Genomic DNA, 14,259 nt, shown 5'->3' on the forward strand with positions numbered 1-14,259 from the left:
TATATATAATATCTCCCTTTGGAGTGGACTTTGAGATTTGTAAGTTTGAAGATCTTTTTTTTTATGCCCAAACATACACACTGACTAAAATTAAAAAAGTGAAAAAGCATAATAGGACCCCTTTAAGATAAATAGTGTCATGTATATTTTTATCTTTTTGCTATAATTAAATCCACCCTGTGTTTTAATTTTACAGGTCTTCCCCATCAAAGTGGACTGGGAGCCCAGCATGAGAATTGTCTTTGGAGCATCCCAGTCAGCAAAAGCAACAGCAGCAACCGGGATAAAGTGATTTTTAACTGTAACGACACTGACACTTGGCCTTCCAATACATACGGCAAGAGCCACCAGACACCAGAATGCACCTTGAATGCTGAACGCACATCAGAGGTTGTCAGCAACAGTAGCAGCACTATTATGGCTACAGGAGCTAGCCAGCAGGGTAATTACCCAATCAGCAAAGCCAGCATTAATCTCTCTTCTAGTATGGTCTCTAGTCAAAGTGGCCCTACCAGGGGCTGGGTCTCAGAGGGAAAAATTGACTTGTCCATGGGCAGTAGAGGGCAGTCCAACTGGGGTGCCTCTAATCTGAACCTAAATCCCAGTGCCAACCCTGCTGCTTGGCCAGCACTTGGACATGAGGGTCCTGGGGTAGGGTCAGGCCCTAGTAGCATGGTTTGCTCAAATCCACTTTCACTCAGTATGTGTGGCCAAGGAGGAATGGCACCACCTCATGGCACCAATGGAAATGGTAGCATTGGTTGTGTCAATGGAAACCTTGTAGGGGACTGTGCATGGGGCAACCCGGATGTCCCAGAACAGCATCAGTCACCCACAAATGTATCTTTCAACATGAAACCTCCTAACCTTAAAATTGATGGACCAAATAACAGTAAACCAGAGCCAATGAGTCCAGTGAACAGCTGGAGAGGAAACCTCAGTCAGTCACCTACTGAGCCTGCCAGCGAAGATGGAACTGCCTTCTGGGGCAACGGCGATGCCAAAAATGGAGAATCTAAGGACTCAGGCTGGGTTTCTGCAGGCATCTCCTCTTGGGGGCAGAGAGGAGCTAGCAGTGGTGGTGGCTGGGGTGACTGGGGCAAACAACCAAGCACTGAAGGTACAGGATGGGATGTAAATGATGGTCCTTCCCAGGACCATATGAGTTCCTGGGGCCCTGATACTCCAGCAAGTGAGGGCAGCAGAGACAGTAGTGAGGGCCACCCAAGAAGAAGAGAAAGGTCCTCAAGTGATGATTTGGCCCCTTTGCTCCCAAGGCAGGACTTGGACCCACGTGTCCTCTGCAACACAGGCTGGGGACAGACTCCAGTTCGCCAACACACTGTTTGGGAAATGGAACAAAGTCCAGACAAAAAGAATGGTGCAGGGACTGAGGTCTGGGGGTCTTCCTCCAACACACCTTCATCTGGACCTGCACCACCTCCTCCTGGATGTGCCAGTCCCAACCTTAGTGTACCTCCTAGAATGGAGACAAGCAAGAGCGAGGGATCTTGCAGGGCCATACCAAATGCAGGCTGGGGAGGATCAGTCTCAGCCTCTTCTCAGCCTAACAGTGGATGGGGGGAACCTCCTGCAAATAAAAAGGTTCCCAATGGATCCCAGTGTGGCTGGGGTGATCCTGTTGCTGAAGGTCCCAATACCAGTGGCTGTAATGGCCAATCCTGGGCTGAGGAAAAGTCCCCTAGCTGGGATGATGGTACTTCTCAGAAGAAAACACAAGGTTGGGGTAATGGAACCAAAACTTCCTCAGGCTGGGGAAGTAGTGGCAGTGGGAATAGTGGAGAGTGGAGTGACCCTTCAGAAATGCGAAAGAATGACTCTGGAAGTTCCTCTTGGGACACTGACAACAGAAACTGGAAAGAAACACAGAGAGGGTGGGGTAAAGCAGAACCAGCACAGGGTGGTAGTTGGGGTGATGCTCAACATTCCAATGGTTCAGCCCAAGGTTGGGGTGGAAAACTTCAGGAATCCACATGTGACAACGGTGGAGCTGGAGGCATAGGATCATGGAGTGGCCCAAATTCTGTGAAACAGAGCAACTCTGGCTGGGCATCAGAAGAGCGACAGGAGCCGGGAGATGAGGCCACAGGCTGGGAAGAACCCTCTCCTTATTCTGTTCGTCGCAAAATGGAAATTGATGATGGGACCTCCACCTGGGGTGACCCCAGTGCTTACAGCAAAAGTGTAAACATGTGGGACAGGAATAACTCCCAAAATCATCCAGGAACCAGCAACAGTGGCAACAGTAATAGCCTCACTGGGCCAAACAACAATAGCAAGTCTTACCAACACCACAGCCAAGGTCCCACTCAGAACCATGTCCGTGGTAGCAACAACAATGGATCACCCAATCAAGGTGAATTTCCTCTCAACAGAATGCCCGTGGTGAACCCAGGTAAGAGAATGCATATATTTTTCTCTGAATTTTAGCTCATTTTATTCCTCTGTACATCTAGCAAACATTAGTAAAATATGCTGAGATTGTTGAAGTCAAGGTTAGTGCCATCTCTGTTGTCCATTGTAATAACATTTTTTTTAAAAACATCCACTAGTTTAGATGCTTAAGTGTGCGTTCTGCCGCCCCTCCCCTGCCAGCTGGTTCAGGTTTGAGCCAGGAATTAAATGCCTATGACTGCTGCGTTCTAGGCCTAGACGCCCCGTTATCATACTCAGGATTTTTTTGTCCAACTCTGGCAACAATGTGGGATACATTTTTTTAAATATTGAAATTTAAAGTCTGATTTGTCCATATTCCTGAGAGCTTGACCCACAATATCTTTATTTCTGTTACAGTGTATCATTAGTGTCTGTTTGTGCTAAGTTTTCAGTTAGTAATAATTTGATGACTTAATTTGATGCAGTGCTCTGTTAAGCTTCTTTTGTATTATACAAAACAAGTAGGACAATTATTTTGATAATTTATTGATTATTTGAACATAAAAACCCCATTTTATTTTCTGTATTTTAATTACCAGGCTGGGGAGAGCTCCCTAATGTACAGCCAAACTCAGAACCCTCTTCATGGGGCGAGCCAGCCAATTCTAACTCTTCAGTGGGCAGTGGAACTTCAGCTTGGGGCCAGCCCTCTAGGGGCTGTGGGGGATGGGGTGAAGGTGGCCATGACTCCAGTGGACCTTATGGCAGAGGAAATGCACCTGCTGGATCAGGCTCCTGTCAGGAAGGTAAGTTTGGAAACTAAGACATTGTTGATACTTAAATGTGCTGTATTCAGATATGTAATTTATATTTATTTTTGTTTCCATTTGATGATAAAGTTAAACTATACTGTCCTCTGGTGGTTGAATAAATCAAATAAATTTTCTGCTAAATACTTTATGCTATACCATATTACACGCTGAGACAACTTTGTATTATAAAATATAAATTCTGTGGCTCTCTGGCATTAAAAATTGCTGTTTGCTTGAACATCTCAACCAGCCTGACAAGCAAACACTGACACAACCAGTGGTGTGGGTTTGGGCCAGGGCTATCTGTTTTTCCAACCAGTGACAGAACGGGGCAGTATTTGAGAAGCTTGTTTGAAAACTGTTTGGTGACCCTGGTGCCACAGAAATGAACTTGTACATGTTGTTTGAACATAAATGTGTGTTGGCAGTGTGTGAACACAACCACCCTAAAATCATACAAATCCACCCGCTCCTTTTTTTTAATCCCTATAAATCAAAATAAAGGTAACAAAATAAAAAAATTGCTGATATTTTGGCCAAGGTGGGCGAAGATAAAAATCTTTATTGTCATTATTTTATCTTTGTTAAAAAATAAGAACAAAGATACACATTACAACTACACATAATATACAAATAAAACAAACAGTGCTTTATTTTCAGGTACAATAGGTGTATTTAGCAGGAGCATTCAAGAAATTGAATGAACACATATAAAAATAAAACACTATATAGTCTGATTTCTAAAGCAATTGTATTAAAGTTCTTCAGTCAAGAATAGTGAGTGATTTTTCTCTTTGCATTTTGTTGTTTTATTAACGTTAAAGGAATAGTTCACCCAACAATAAAAATTCTGTCAGTGTTTTATATTTATACCATCATTTACTCAAAAGTTTTTTTAAACCTGAATGAGTTTCTTTCTTCTGCTGAACATAAATGCTATTTTAAAGAATGTGGAAAACCAAACAGCTGCTGGTCCACAGTGACTTCCGTAGTATTTTTTTTCCTACTATCAAATTCAAGGTGGACCAGCAACTGTTTGGTTACCCACATTCTTCAAAATATCTTCTTTTGTGTTCAGCGCATGAAAGAAATGAATGCAAGTTTGGGACAACATGTGAGTTAGGGATATGCCGGTATCAATTTTTCATGTTGTGATTAATTGCTCATGCTTTTATCACGGTATGCGGTATTATCACGATATTGAAATTTAGTTTTAAAAAAGTGCTGTCATAATACAGTATAACAGGTTTAATAACTTTTTTCTTATAACAAAAATAACTGAACATTTAAATCCAATAAAGCAATACAGAAAAATGTATAAAGTTCAAAGTTTTACACAGATTAAAGTGCAAAAGAACTATAAAGACCAATAGGTATCACTTTACAATAAGACCTCATTAGTTAACCTTAGTTAATGCATTGACATTCACAATGAGCAATAGCTATTTGCTACAGAAGTCTTAGTTCATGTTAGCTCATTAAATAACACAGTTGCAACTTTCGATTTTAACAACCTGTTATTAAATATTGGAATACCTAAGATTAATGAATGTTCAGAAGAATTTTTCATTGGCAGTTTATGTTAACTAATGAATTAACTAATGTTAACTAATGAAGCCCTAATGTAAAGGGTGACCGATATGTAAACCTTGTGTGTTTTGACAGTATTGGCGCAAAAGATAACTTAGTTCAGTAATCAGGCACTGTTTGACAGGCTTTTTAGTGTGCGCGCGCTTCGGGTATACATGCTCAGAAAAAACGCACAACAGACCAGAGTGCGAATGAAACATTTAACCGGCAAAGCTTTAAAGCACATGCAAATAATGTACTTTTGCGATTGCGAGTAAGTGCAGTGTCCTGTGAAATTAATTCTACCACCGAGTTAACACTGAAGTGAATGTGATGTCGCGCTGTACAGTGTCTTGAGACGGAGGCACCAGAACTATAACTGATAGAATGTGCGCTGAAGCACGATACTATGATATTTCTTCAAAAGCAGATCGTGGAGAAATGTTTATCGTCCGCGATCAAAAATCGTCATATCACACACCCCTAATAAATAGGCATTTTCTAAATTATATAATAAATGATCTGTGGGGTATTTTGAGCTGAAACTTCACAGACACATTCTAGGGACACCTGAGACTTATATTACATCTTGAAAAAAGGGACATAATAGGTACCCTTTAAAGGGATAGTTCTATTCTGTCAATAATTACTCACCCTCATGTCGATCCAAACATCTTCAGAACATAAATTAAGATATTTTTGATGAAATCCAAGAGCTCTCTGACCCTCCCATAGACAGCAAGGGTCCTACCACGATCAAGGCAAAGAAATGTAGTAAGGATGTGGTTAAAATGGTCCATGTGACATCAGTGATTCAACCGTAATTTTAAAAAAGCTACGAGAATACTTTTTGTGTGCAAAGAAAGAAAAAAACCCCGACTTTATTCGGTTTCTTCTCTTTTGGGGACAGTCCTCCCATGCAATTATCGACGCTTTCCTCTGCTTGTGAACAAGGTGAAGTGCATGTGTGTTCTATGTCAGCAGCACCACACGAATACGTCGATAATGGCGGAGGACTGTCCAGGAAGAGAAGAAATCGTTGAATATAGTCGTTTTTTTCTTTGCACACAAAAAAGTTTCTCGTATTTTTGTAAAATTACAGTTGAAACGGTTGACTGGTGTCACAACAGTAACCTGGGTCGCCAGTAGCAAACAATGGCAAACAAACTAAGTAATTACACCATTTACAAGCATTTTATCTGCGTTATATGTTCTGTAAAAAATGTTCATATCGGTGGCATATCTGTGGGATATATACTCCAATGCAGATATATCTGCGACAGGCTCATATCGGCCGATAAAATCGGCAAAACAATAAATCGGTCAGGCTCTAATAAAATTACAGCCTTGATTATGAGCAGTCTTGTCCATTGGTGTTTTGCCAGGTCCCAAATCTATGCAAGATGGCTGGGGATCAGGAGGGGAAGAGATTGGCATGAACACTGGCCAATGGGATGCTGATGATGGTGACATGTGGAACAGTCCTACATCCCAAGATTCCTCTTGTAACTCCTGGGGTCAATCCAAGAAGGGCCCACAAAGGGTAAGCCATTTAAAGCCATGAGTACTCTGTTGTGTAATGTCATGTCACATGCTTACTGTGTGGTTAAGAAACTGTTTATGTAAACTATTTATATATATCATATGTAATATTGCTATTGTTTGTTCTTTACAGGGCAAGGTCTCCAACAAGCAGGATGATGTTTGGATTATGACCAGACTTATCAAGCAGCTTACAGATATGGGTTTTCCAGTATGTTGAAGCCATAAACATTTACTCTGAAAAGACTTGTTGCTTAAGTCATTAACAAGATATGTAAAATAAATATTTTTTTAGCATAACGATTATTTTTCTTTTACCTGATACAGAAGGATCCTGCAGAAGAAGCCCTAAAGAGCAACAATATGAATCTGGATCAGGCCATGAGTACGTAGTAAACTTTGAAGTTAACCCATAACAGCAGACAGACATGCCGTAAATCATTTGGTCTTGGTCTAGAACACTGATTATGTACTTGCCTTTTCCTCAGGCGCTTTGTTGGAGAAGAAAACTGAACTGGACAAACGGGGGATGGGCATGTCAGACTACAGTAATGGGATGAATAAGCCCATAGTGTGCCGACCCACAAACCTCTCCAAAGACCCCTCACTGGATCGTGCCCCCTTCCTAGACAAGGTATAGTTTTTTGTTTGTTTTGCTGTTGTTGTTTTTGTTTTTTTTAAGTCCCAAGAAATTTTCTGGACTGGAGTAGAGAGAAATTTGATCTAGGTAAATATTACGACTAGTTTTTGCAACATATTTTCTGGTCTCAGGACGGTAGGCTGTCAGATGATGCTTCAACCTCACCGTTTATGCCTTCTCCTGGCCTCAAGCTCCCACTGGCCAATAGCAGCCTCCCTAGCCACGGATTGAGTGGGGTCTCCTCTGGCCTGTCCATGCAAAACTTGAACAACAGACAGGTGAGTGTTGTGAAATCTGTACAAAGGACATAGGCATAGCAGACAAGAGTTATAAATTTAGATGCAGCTATGAAGCTGCATTGTCTGGTATACTGCCCTACTCCTTATTTTGTATTTTGTTTTTGTTTTTTAAGTGTCGCAGGGCTCCAGACAAAAAAAATTGAGTAAGGAGCTATTGGCTCCTATAAGAAAAAAACTTAGGCGCCAAATTATTTTTTTAGGTGCCACAGAATAAACGTGTTTTATTATTTTTTTCTATTTTTTTTTTTACATTTGAACATTTCAATCATACTGTCATGTGTTTATGTCTCATCTTTTCTTGACTTTATCAGCATTTTAATCCAGCTTGTAGATGACCTGGGAACTAAGGTTCACTTAAAGTGGGAACTAAATGTCTTTTCCAACTTGAAATATACAGTCACAAAGAATTGTTCATTACACAGAATCTGTACCAAGATCGTGGAGCATCACTTGGCCACTGAGTGTAGTTTGGGCTCCTCCTCAATGCATCCTGTAAATGTTGTCATACAATCTTAAAAATAAAGTTGCTTCATGATGCCACAGAAGAACCTTTTTTGTCTAAATGGTTTCATAAAGAACCTTTAACATCTGAAGAACCTTTACGTTTCTCAAAAGGTTCTTTGTGGCGAAAGAAGGTTCTTCAGATTATAAAAAGTTGAGAAAGAGATGGTTCTTTAAAGAACCTTTGACTGAATAATTCTTTGTGGAACCAAAAATGGTTCTGTGAAGAACCATTTAAGCACCTTTATTTTTAAGAGTGTATGTCTTTCACACTTTCAGTCTGTTTTTCTTAATTAGTAATTTTATAGGAGGAGTTGAATCATGTAGACAACAGGTTAAGTAAAAATATGAATATGCAATAGCGCATAAATATAGCAAAATGCTCCTCTTTACAGTTATTTTTCTAGCTGACTGATGAACTTATGGACACCAAATGGTTATTCTGAGGTAAATGTATATTACGTTGCAATGTTTACAAGCTTTACACATTTTCCGCAGTTTGAAACACTGAATGAGCTTTTACATGAGACATTTCAGTAAGTTGTACTGTAGGCTCTCTTATAAAATAGCCTACCTTTTTATGTTAATTCATGTTCATATTATGTGCTATAGTAGTAAAGAGAAAGATTAAATGGGTTCACTAGCCGCTTGAACTGAGGCGCTAAAGCGATCGCGTCTGCCGCATTAAAGAGTGTCAAAACTGCATTTATTGTTTGAATTTCGTTATGAATTTGGAAAAATTTTAAAGCTGCTACTTTGTTTATTAAAAAGTATCGAAACAGAATTAACATTAACATCGCATTAACAGAACACATCATAGACTAAGAACTTGATAAGAAGAAGCCATATTATGAATGATTATAAATGAGAATTGTTAACGATATTGCCATTTTCCACACAGCTGACAGCTTTACCTGTTGTAGTTTGTTCAAGTTGTGCACGAAATAGATGCTGCTTTTCTGCACTTTCACTTCGCATGTCTCCGTCATTTCGATCTCTCTCGCACTGTTCAACTGAGCTGCGTTTATCAGGTGTGTGACAATGCTGCTGTGTGGCAGAGATGAAGACTTTTTGAAACTCTTTTTTCCACTAAAACTTTGATGCGCATCGTCTCAATTTAATACGTGAACATAACAAAAGATGTGATCGCAAAACAATCAGGAAAAAAGGCATTACATGCACATTTTTAAGTTATAACATGTAAATATATATGGGCCTAGTCGGCAGTGGCGACCTCAACAAAAACTTCACTTGCAAATTAATATTTTTGGTCACAAATGCGACCGTTTTAGTCGCAGTCTGGAGCCCTGTGTTGTTAAAAAGCCACTATAAGGCTGGAGTGGTGAAATTAAGTTATTTTAAATTTATAATTAAAGATATATAAACACTGAAACATGACTGATTCTTCCATTTATGTTTTATTTATATGAAATTAATATTTGTTTATTTTAATCTGAAAGTGGCAGAAGAATTTGACGTTGTGTTCAGGTCAATGTTAAAAGCACATAAATTTTTTTAAGAGGCTGCATTGTAAGACAGATTTAAATTTGTGCTGAAATTGATCTGATTTTTTTCTTGTTAAGTGCATCCAGCCATTTAGAGTATATCAAAGCATTTCATTTGTATTGATCCCCACCCCCACTCTTTTGTTTTATAGATGCAGAATGGAATGTTCGGCACTAACGGAGCAGCACAAACTCGGGTCATGCAGCAGCAGGCCCTGCCCCCTCAGCAACCAGTGCCACCTCTTAGCTCCACCCAGCCTACTCTACGTGCTCAAGTGCCTCAGCTTCTCACCCCTCAGGTACAAATTGCATCTATTATTTCAAATTCCATAGTGCCTGCATCTGTGACTAAATCCAAGGGCATTTTTTAAATTTCTAAAGGCAAATTTTTCTAACCTAATTAAATGTTTGTAGCTTCTTAAATTCAATCAATCATCTAGTCAGAATAGTCAAGTCAAGTCACCTTTATTTCCGTAGTGCTTTATACAGTACCGTTTGTGTCAAAGCAGCTTCACAACCATTTGTGTCAAAGCAGATTCACAGAGATAAACAAGAAAACAGCAGAATTAATTATGGAAGCTCAGCTATGGAGACAGTTCAGATTTAAAGAAGCTCTAAAAGACAACACACAACAGTGTCATTATTTAGCTAAAGTCAGTTCAGATAACATAACAGTGTGAATTTAATCAGCTATAAGCAATGTTGTTATTCAATTCAAGTCAGTTCAGTGCTGATTCAGTTCAGTTCAACAACAGTGTTGATGTAAAGCAGCTCCACAGAAAACAATAGTTCCATCATCCAGCTTAATTCAGTTCAAGTATTGTTTTCATCTGATTGTGTCAGTCAGTGCGGTCATATTGATAAATGACTGAAAGTTAAGTGTCTTTCAGACCCCAATAAAGCAAGCCAGAAGGCAACAGTGGCAAAGAACCCAAACTCAATCACCAGAAGAATAATAAGACACTACAGGGCTGTTACTTAAAGAGATATTTCTCCCAAAAATGAAAATTCTGTCATTATTTACTCACCCTCAACTTGTAAATAAAAGAAAATATTTTGAAGCATATGGGTAACCAAACAGTTAATGGTCCCCATCAACTTCAATGTTATGGAAAAAATGCTTCAACCGTTCTTCTGTGTCATAGCGATTATTGGTCACACTTTATTTTAAGGTCCAATTCTTGCTATTAACAAACCATTAACTACGACTTTTGCCTCAATAAACTACTAATTTGCTGCTTATTAATAGTTAGTAGGGTAGTTGTTAAGTTTAGGTATTGTGTAGTATTAGGGATATAGAATATAGTCATGCACAATATGTGCTTTTTATGTTCTAATAAACAGCCAATATGTTATTAATAGGCATGCTAATAAGCAACTAGTTAATAGTGAGAGTTGGTCCCTATACTAAAGTGTTACTGAATTATTTTCATTGTACAATATATATGGTACTGAATCTAAATGTCACTTAAAGGGGTTGTTTGCTCAAAAATGAAAATCTGTTCATTTTCATCAGGAAGTCAGATTTCCTTGCTTCCACTAAAACACGAGATTCTCTTTGGAACATTTTCAAATCATGGTGGATAACATGGATCATCAGGCTTTGCACAAACCGGTTGGTTCTTGGTTTTGTTTTTTTTCTGTAGGTTCAAGCACAGCTATTACAGTTTGCGGCAAAAAACATTGGACTGAATCCTGCACTTTTAACCTCACCAATAAATCCTCAACAAATGACCCTGCTGTACCAACTACAACAACTGCAGGCGGTGAGTCACACAGTTCACTCTCCTGCTTTCCTGTTTCCACATGAATACCAATGATTGTCGTCTACCCACTGGCCTGTCTGCAGGGAGTGAGATGCTAGCGCTTTCTGTCTTGATAATGACCCCATCACCTTTATATCTCTATTTATACTTCTTTCCATTTCTCTGTAATTTCCTCTCTTTCTCAAATTGTGTCTTTTTCTCTTTTTGTCAGGCGTATCAGCGTTTGCAGATTCAGCAGCAAATGATGCAGGCTCAGCGTAACGTCTCTGGTCCCATCAAACAACAAGAGCAGCAAGTATGACAGACTAATTTTCCTGGCCCTGATATTTATACACTTACAGTAATTCTAGTCCTAAAATATTAGCTTGTAGTTATCTTTTGATGACTATGACAAATAATGTTCCATATACAATGAAAATGATGATCACTGTCGTCCTCTCACACAGGTTGCACGTACAATCACAAACATGCAGCAGCAGATCCAGCAGCACCAGCGTCAGCTGGCCCAGGCCCTGCTTATGAAACAGCAACAGCCTCCACCTTCCTCTCACACTGGCCTGCACCCAAATCTTGGCAAGGCAAGCCTGGATACTTTCACGGGTCATCCTCAGACTTCAGGCCTCTCCATTTCAGACCTGCAGACCAAAGAGCAGCAGTCTTCTCCAAACTACTTCAGCCCTTATACACTCTGTAAGAGAACAAGCCTCATGTGGACACACTCCTGCATGCGTATGATTACTGTGTGTGTGTGTGTGTGTGTGTGTGTGTGTTTGTGTTTGTGTGCGCACTTGTCACTTTATATTACAATGTCCGTGTTATGCATGTTCCATGTACTTACTGTAGTAATACCAGTAAATTATGCAGAATTACAAACAACTAACACTAATACAAATCCTAACCTTAGTAAGTCCATGTTTTTAATTGATATTACTCCGTAATTGTTTGTATAATTACAGTGTCAAGAAAATCTTAAAACAAAGTGTACATTTTATATAGTAGCTGATAGTTGCACTGAGTATCTATATTCTGTATCGTTTGTAATAATAGTAGGACTGTCATTTTAAAACATTGCTTTAGTTTGATTAAAAAAACAAAAAAACTATGCAATAAAAAGTTGTTTTTGTCACCATTCCTGTACTTAAATTCTTCTTTTTGTTTGCCATAACAATGTAATGCCTTTCAATTATCTTCATTTGGGGCTTCATTGGGGGTTTTCGCCGCAAATATTGTTATAAGTGAATAATGTATTAGAATATTGTGTAGTAAATTTGATTCTTTTTTTGATTCATTGATTGCCAAGCTGTAGTTTTTTGTTATTTTGATCTTGACATTTTTCCCCTTGTGTTTGTGTGTGAATGTGCATTAATCTCCTTGTCTCTTTGTCTCCCCCCTGTAGCTGGTTTGAACACGAACATGAATGTAAACTGTATGGAGGTGGGAAGTCTATCTCTCAAAGACCCCCCTCAGCCTCAATCCCGGCTCTCGCAGTGGACTCATTCAAACTCCATAGATTCCCTGTCAGCTAGCGCTCAGCACATGGAGGCAAACCTCAATAAGCATGGTATTAATTTATTCATTGCTCCAGACATATTATGGGCTTGATTTTGCGCTGTGACATACATAAGTTTATCTAATCGAATCTATAATGGCAAAACAATCATATGATAGATTCTAGGTCTAACATCCTTTAAAAGACTTCTGCTTCCACAAACAACATTCCACTCATTGAAAACACAGCAATATCTTTAATCAAACATCATACTCCAGACACTGAGTCACAAATTCTGTCCCTGAGATTTGTGTATTTCAAAAGGACAGACAAAACTCCCTTTCAAGTTAAGAGCGTGCTGACATTCCAGAGTTATTTTTGCTCTGAGACAGCAGGGCCTTTTAAAATATTATCTTTCCTTGGCATTTGTTCTCAGTAAACCTTGCCTGAACAGTACGTCCAGCCAAGCCGCTGCAGTTTACTGGAGTGAGTTCAGCTGAGGACAAAAGCTCAAGCCTGTAATCTTGAATTTTATTATTCAGATTGTGGGTTGCTTAGTCTCTAAATATTTTATTATATATTTTGAGTAAAACCTCCTGTGAATAGACAGATTAAAGAGACTGTTCTTTTGTTTCAGGTTCAATTTCTTCTGCTCAGTCCCATGTTCCTGTCGGAAAGAGCACCATGGAAGATTCCTTCAGCCCATACAATCTAATGTCAAGCTCTGAATCCCCCACCAGCACCATGGTGTCTCCAGAGAGCTGGACACAAGGCAAAAGTCCCAATGAGAAAATGTCTAGTAACTCCAATATCAACTGGCCTCCTGGTAAGCTTCAGTGGCATATTACTGATCACAGTAATATATATATATATATATATATTGTTTTTTATTATGTGTATGAGATGGCACAGTAATTAACCAGAAAAAATTAAAGATGGAACTTCATGACCAAAAGGTTGCCGACCCCTGTTACATACTTTGAGTCTTGATGCTGGACAACCAATTATGCTCTTGCTTTATCTCAGAATTCTGCCCTGGGGTGCCATGGAAAGGTCTGCAGAACATTGACCCTGAGAATGACCCCAACATGACCCCAGGAAGTGTTCCAAGTGGCCCCACCATTAACACTAACATACAGGATGTGAATCGCTACCTGTTACGTGACAGGACTGGAGGTATGGATGATTGATGGCATATGAAATAAGTTTGAACAGACCAACAGAGCTTGTTACTTAAAAAATCTGAAATATTTACTGCTAAATGAACATTGACTGTCAACTTTAAAGCTATAACAAATCACTATTTTAAGGATCATTACACAATAAATGTATTTCACTGTTTCGTCATGCCCCTTTTGCTATCCACTTGGGACAAATGGCCACAATAGCCTCGTCCCCATCTCAGAATGGAACTATGTCTTCCTCGAGTGAGTGGTCAGTCACTGCCTGTAACTCGTTCGGTTTGTCCTCTCAGAACGAGAGGGACGCTAACAGTCCAGGTAGAGCCCTAAATCCTAAACAGCCCTGCCCCACACTAGACCTAATCACCCTTATTTATCCTTACACCTGGACAGGCCCTCACCAAGTCTGTGTTCTCCTAAAACCCACATTCGCCCTTGTTCTGTTACACTTTTTGCTGTTTTAAATGTTGATCCTTGTCAGAATCAATAAACTAATTTTAAGTCTATGTATGTATGTATGTATGTATGTATGTATATATATATATATATATATATATA

General features: G+C 39.3%; 1 protein-coding gene across 1 annotated transcript in view; it reads left to right on the forward strand.

Moving 5' to 3' along the window:
* LOC107566423 (trinucleotide repeat-containing gene 6C protein-like) overlaps positions 1 to 14,259 on the forward strand; it is a 77,685-nt gene that overhangs the window by 54,646 nt on the left and 8,780 nt on the right. The window contains exons 5-18 of the mRNA XM_016251882.1: positions 197 to 2,416; positions 2,997 to 3,203; positions 6,164 to 6,321; positions 6,454 to 6,531; positions 6,648 to 6,705; positions 6,809 to 6,954; positions 7,092 to 7,238; positions 9,418 to 9,564; positions 10,912 to 11,031; positions 11,243 to 11,326; positions 11,478 to 11,721; positions 12,428 to 12,592; positions 13,158 to 13,346; positions 13,547 to 13,696. Coding sequence (XP_016107368.1) covers positions 197 to 2,416; positions 2,997 to 3,203; positions 6,164 to 6,321; positions 6,454 to 6,531; positions 6,648 to 6,705; positions 6,809 to 6,954; positions 7,092 to 7,238; positions 9,418 to 9,564; positions 10,912 to 11,031; positions 11,243 to 11,326; positions 11,478 to 11,721; positions 12,428 to 12,592; positions 13,158 to 13,346; positions 13,547 to 13,696 — 4,113 coding nt within the window. The remainder of the gene's footprint in view (positions 1 to 196; positions 2,417 to 2,996; positions 3,204 to 6,163; positions 6,322 to 6,453; positions 6,532 to 6,647; positions 6,706 to 6,808; positions 6,955 to 7,091; positions 7,239 to 9,417; positions 9,565 to 10,911; positions 11,032 to 11,242; positions 11,327 to 11,477; positions 11,722 to 12,427; positions 12,593 to 13,157; positions 13,347 to 13,546; positions 13,697 to 14,259) is intronic.

Source organism: Sinocyclocheilus grahami, unplaced genomic scaffold (assembly GCF_001515645.1).
Source record: "Sinocyclocheilus grahami isolate Dianchi unplaced genomic scaffold, SAMN03320097.WGS_v1.1 scaffold1074.1, whole genome shotgun sequence".
NCBI lineage: Eukaryota > Metazoa > Chordata > Actinopteri > Cypriniformes > Cyprinidae > Sinocyclocheilus > Sinocyclocheilus grahami.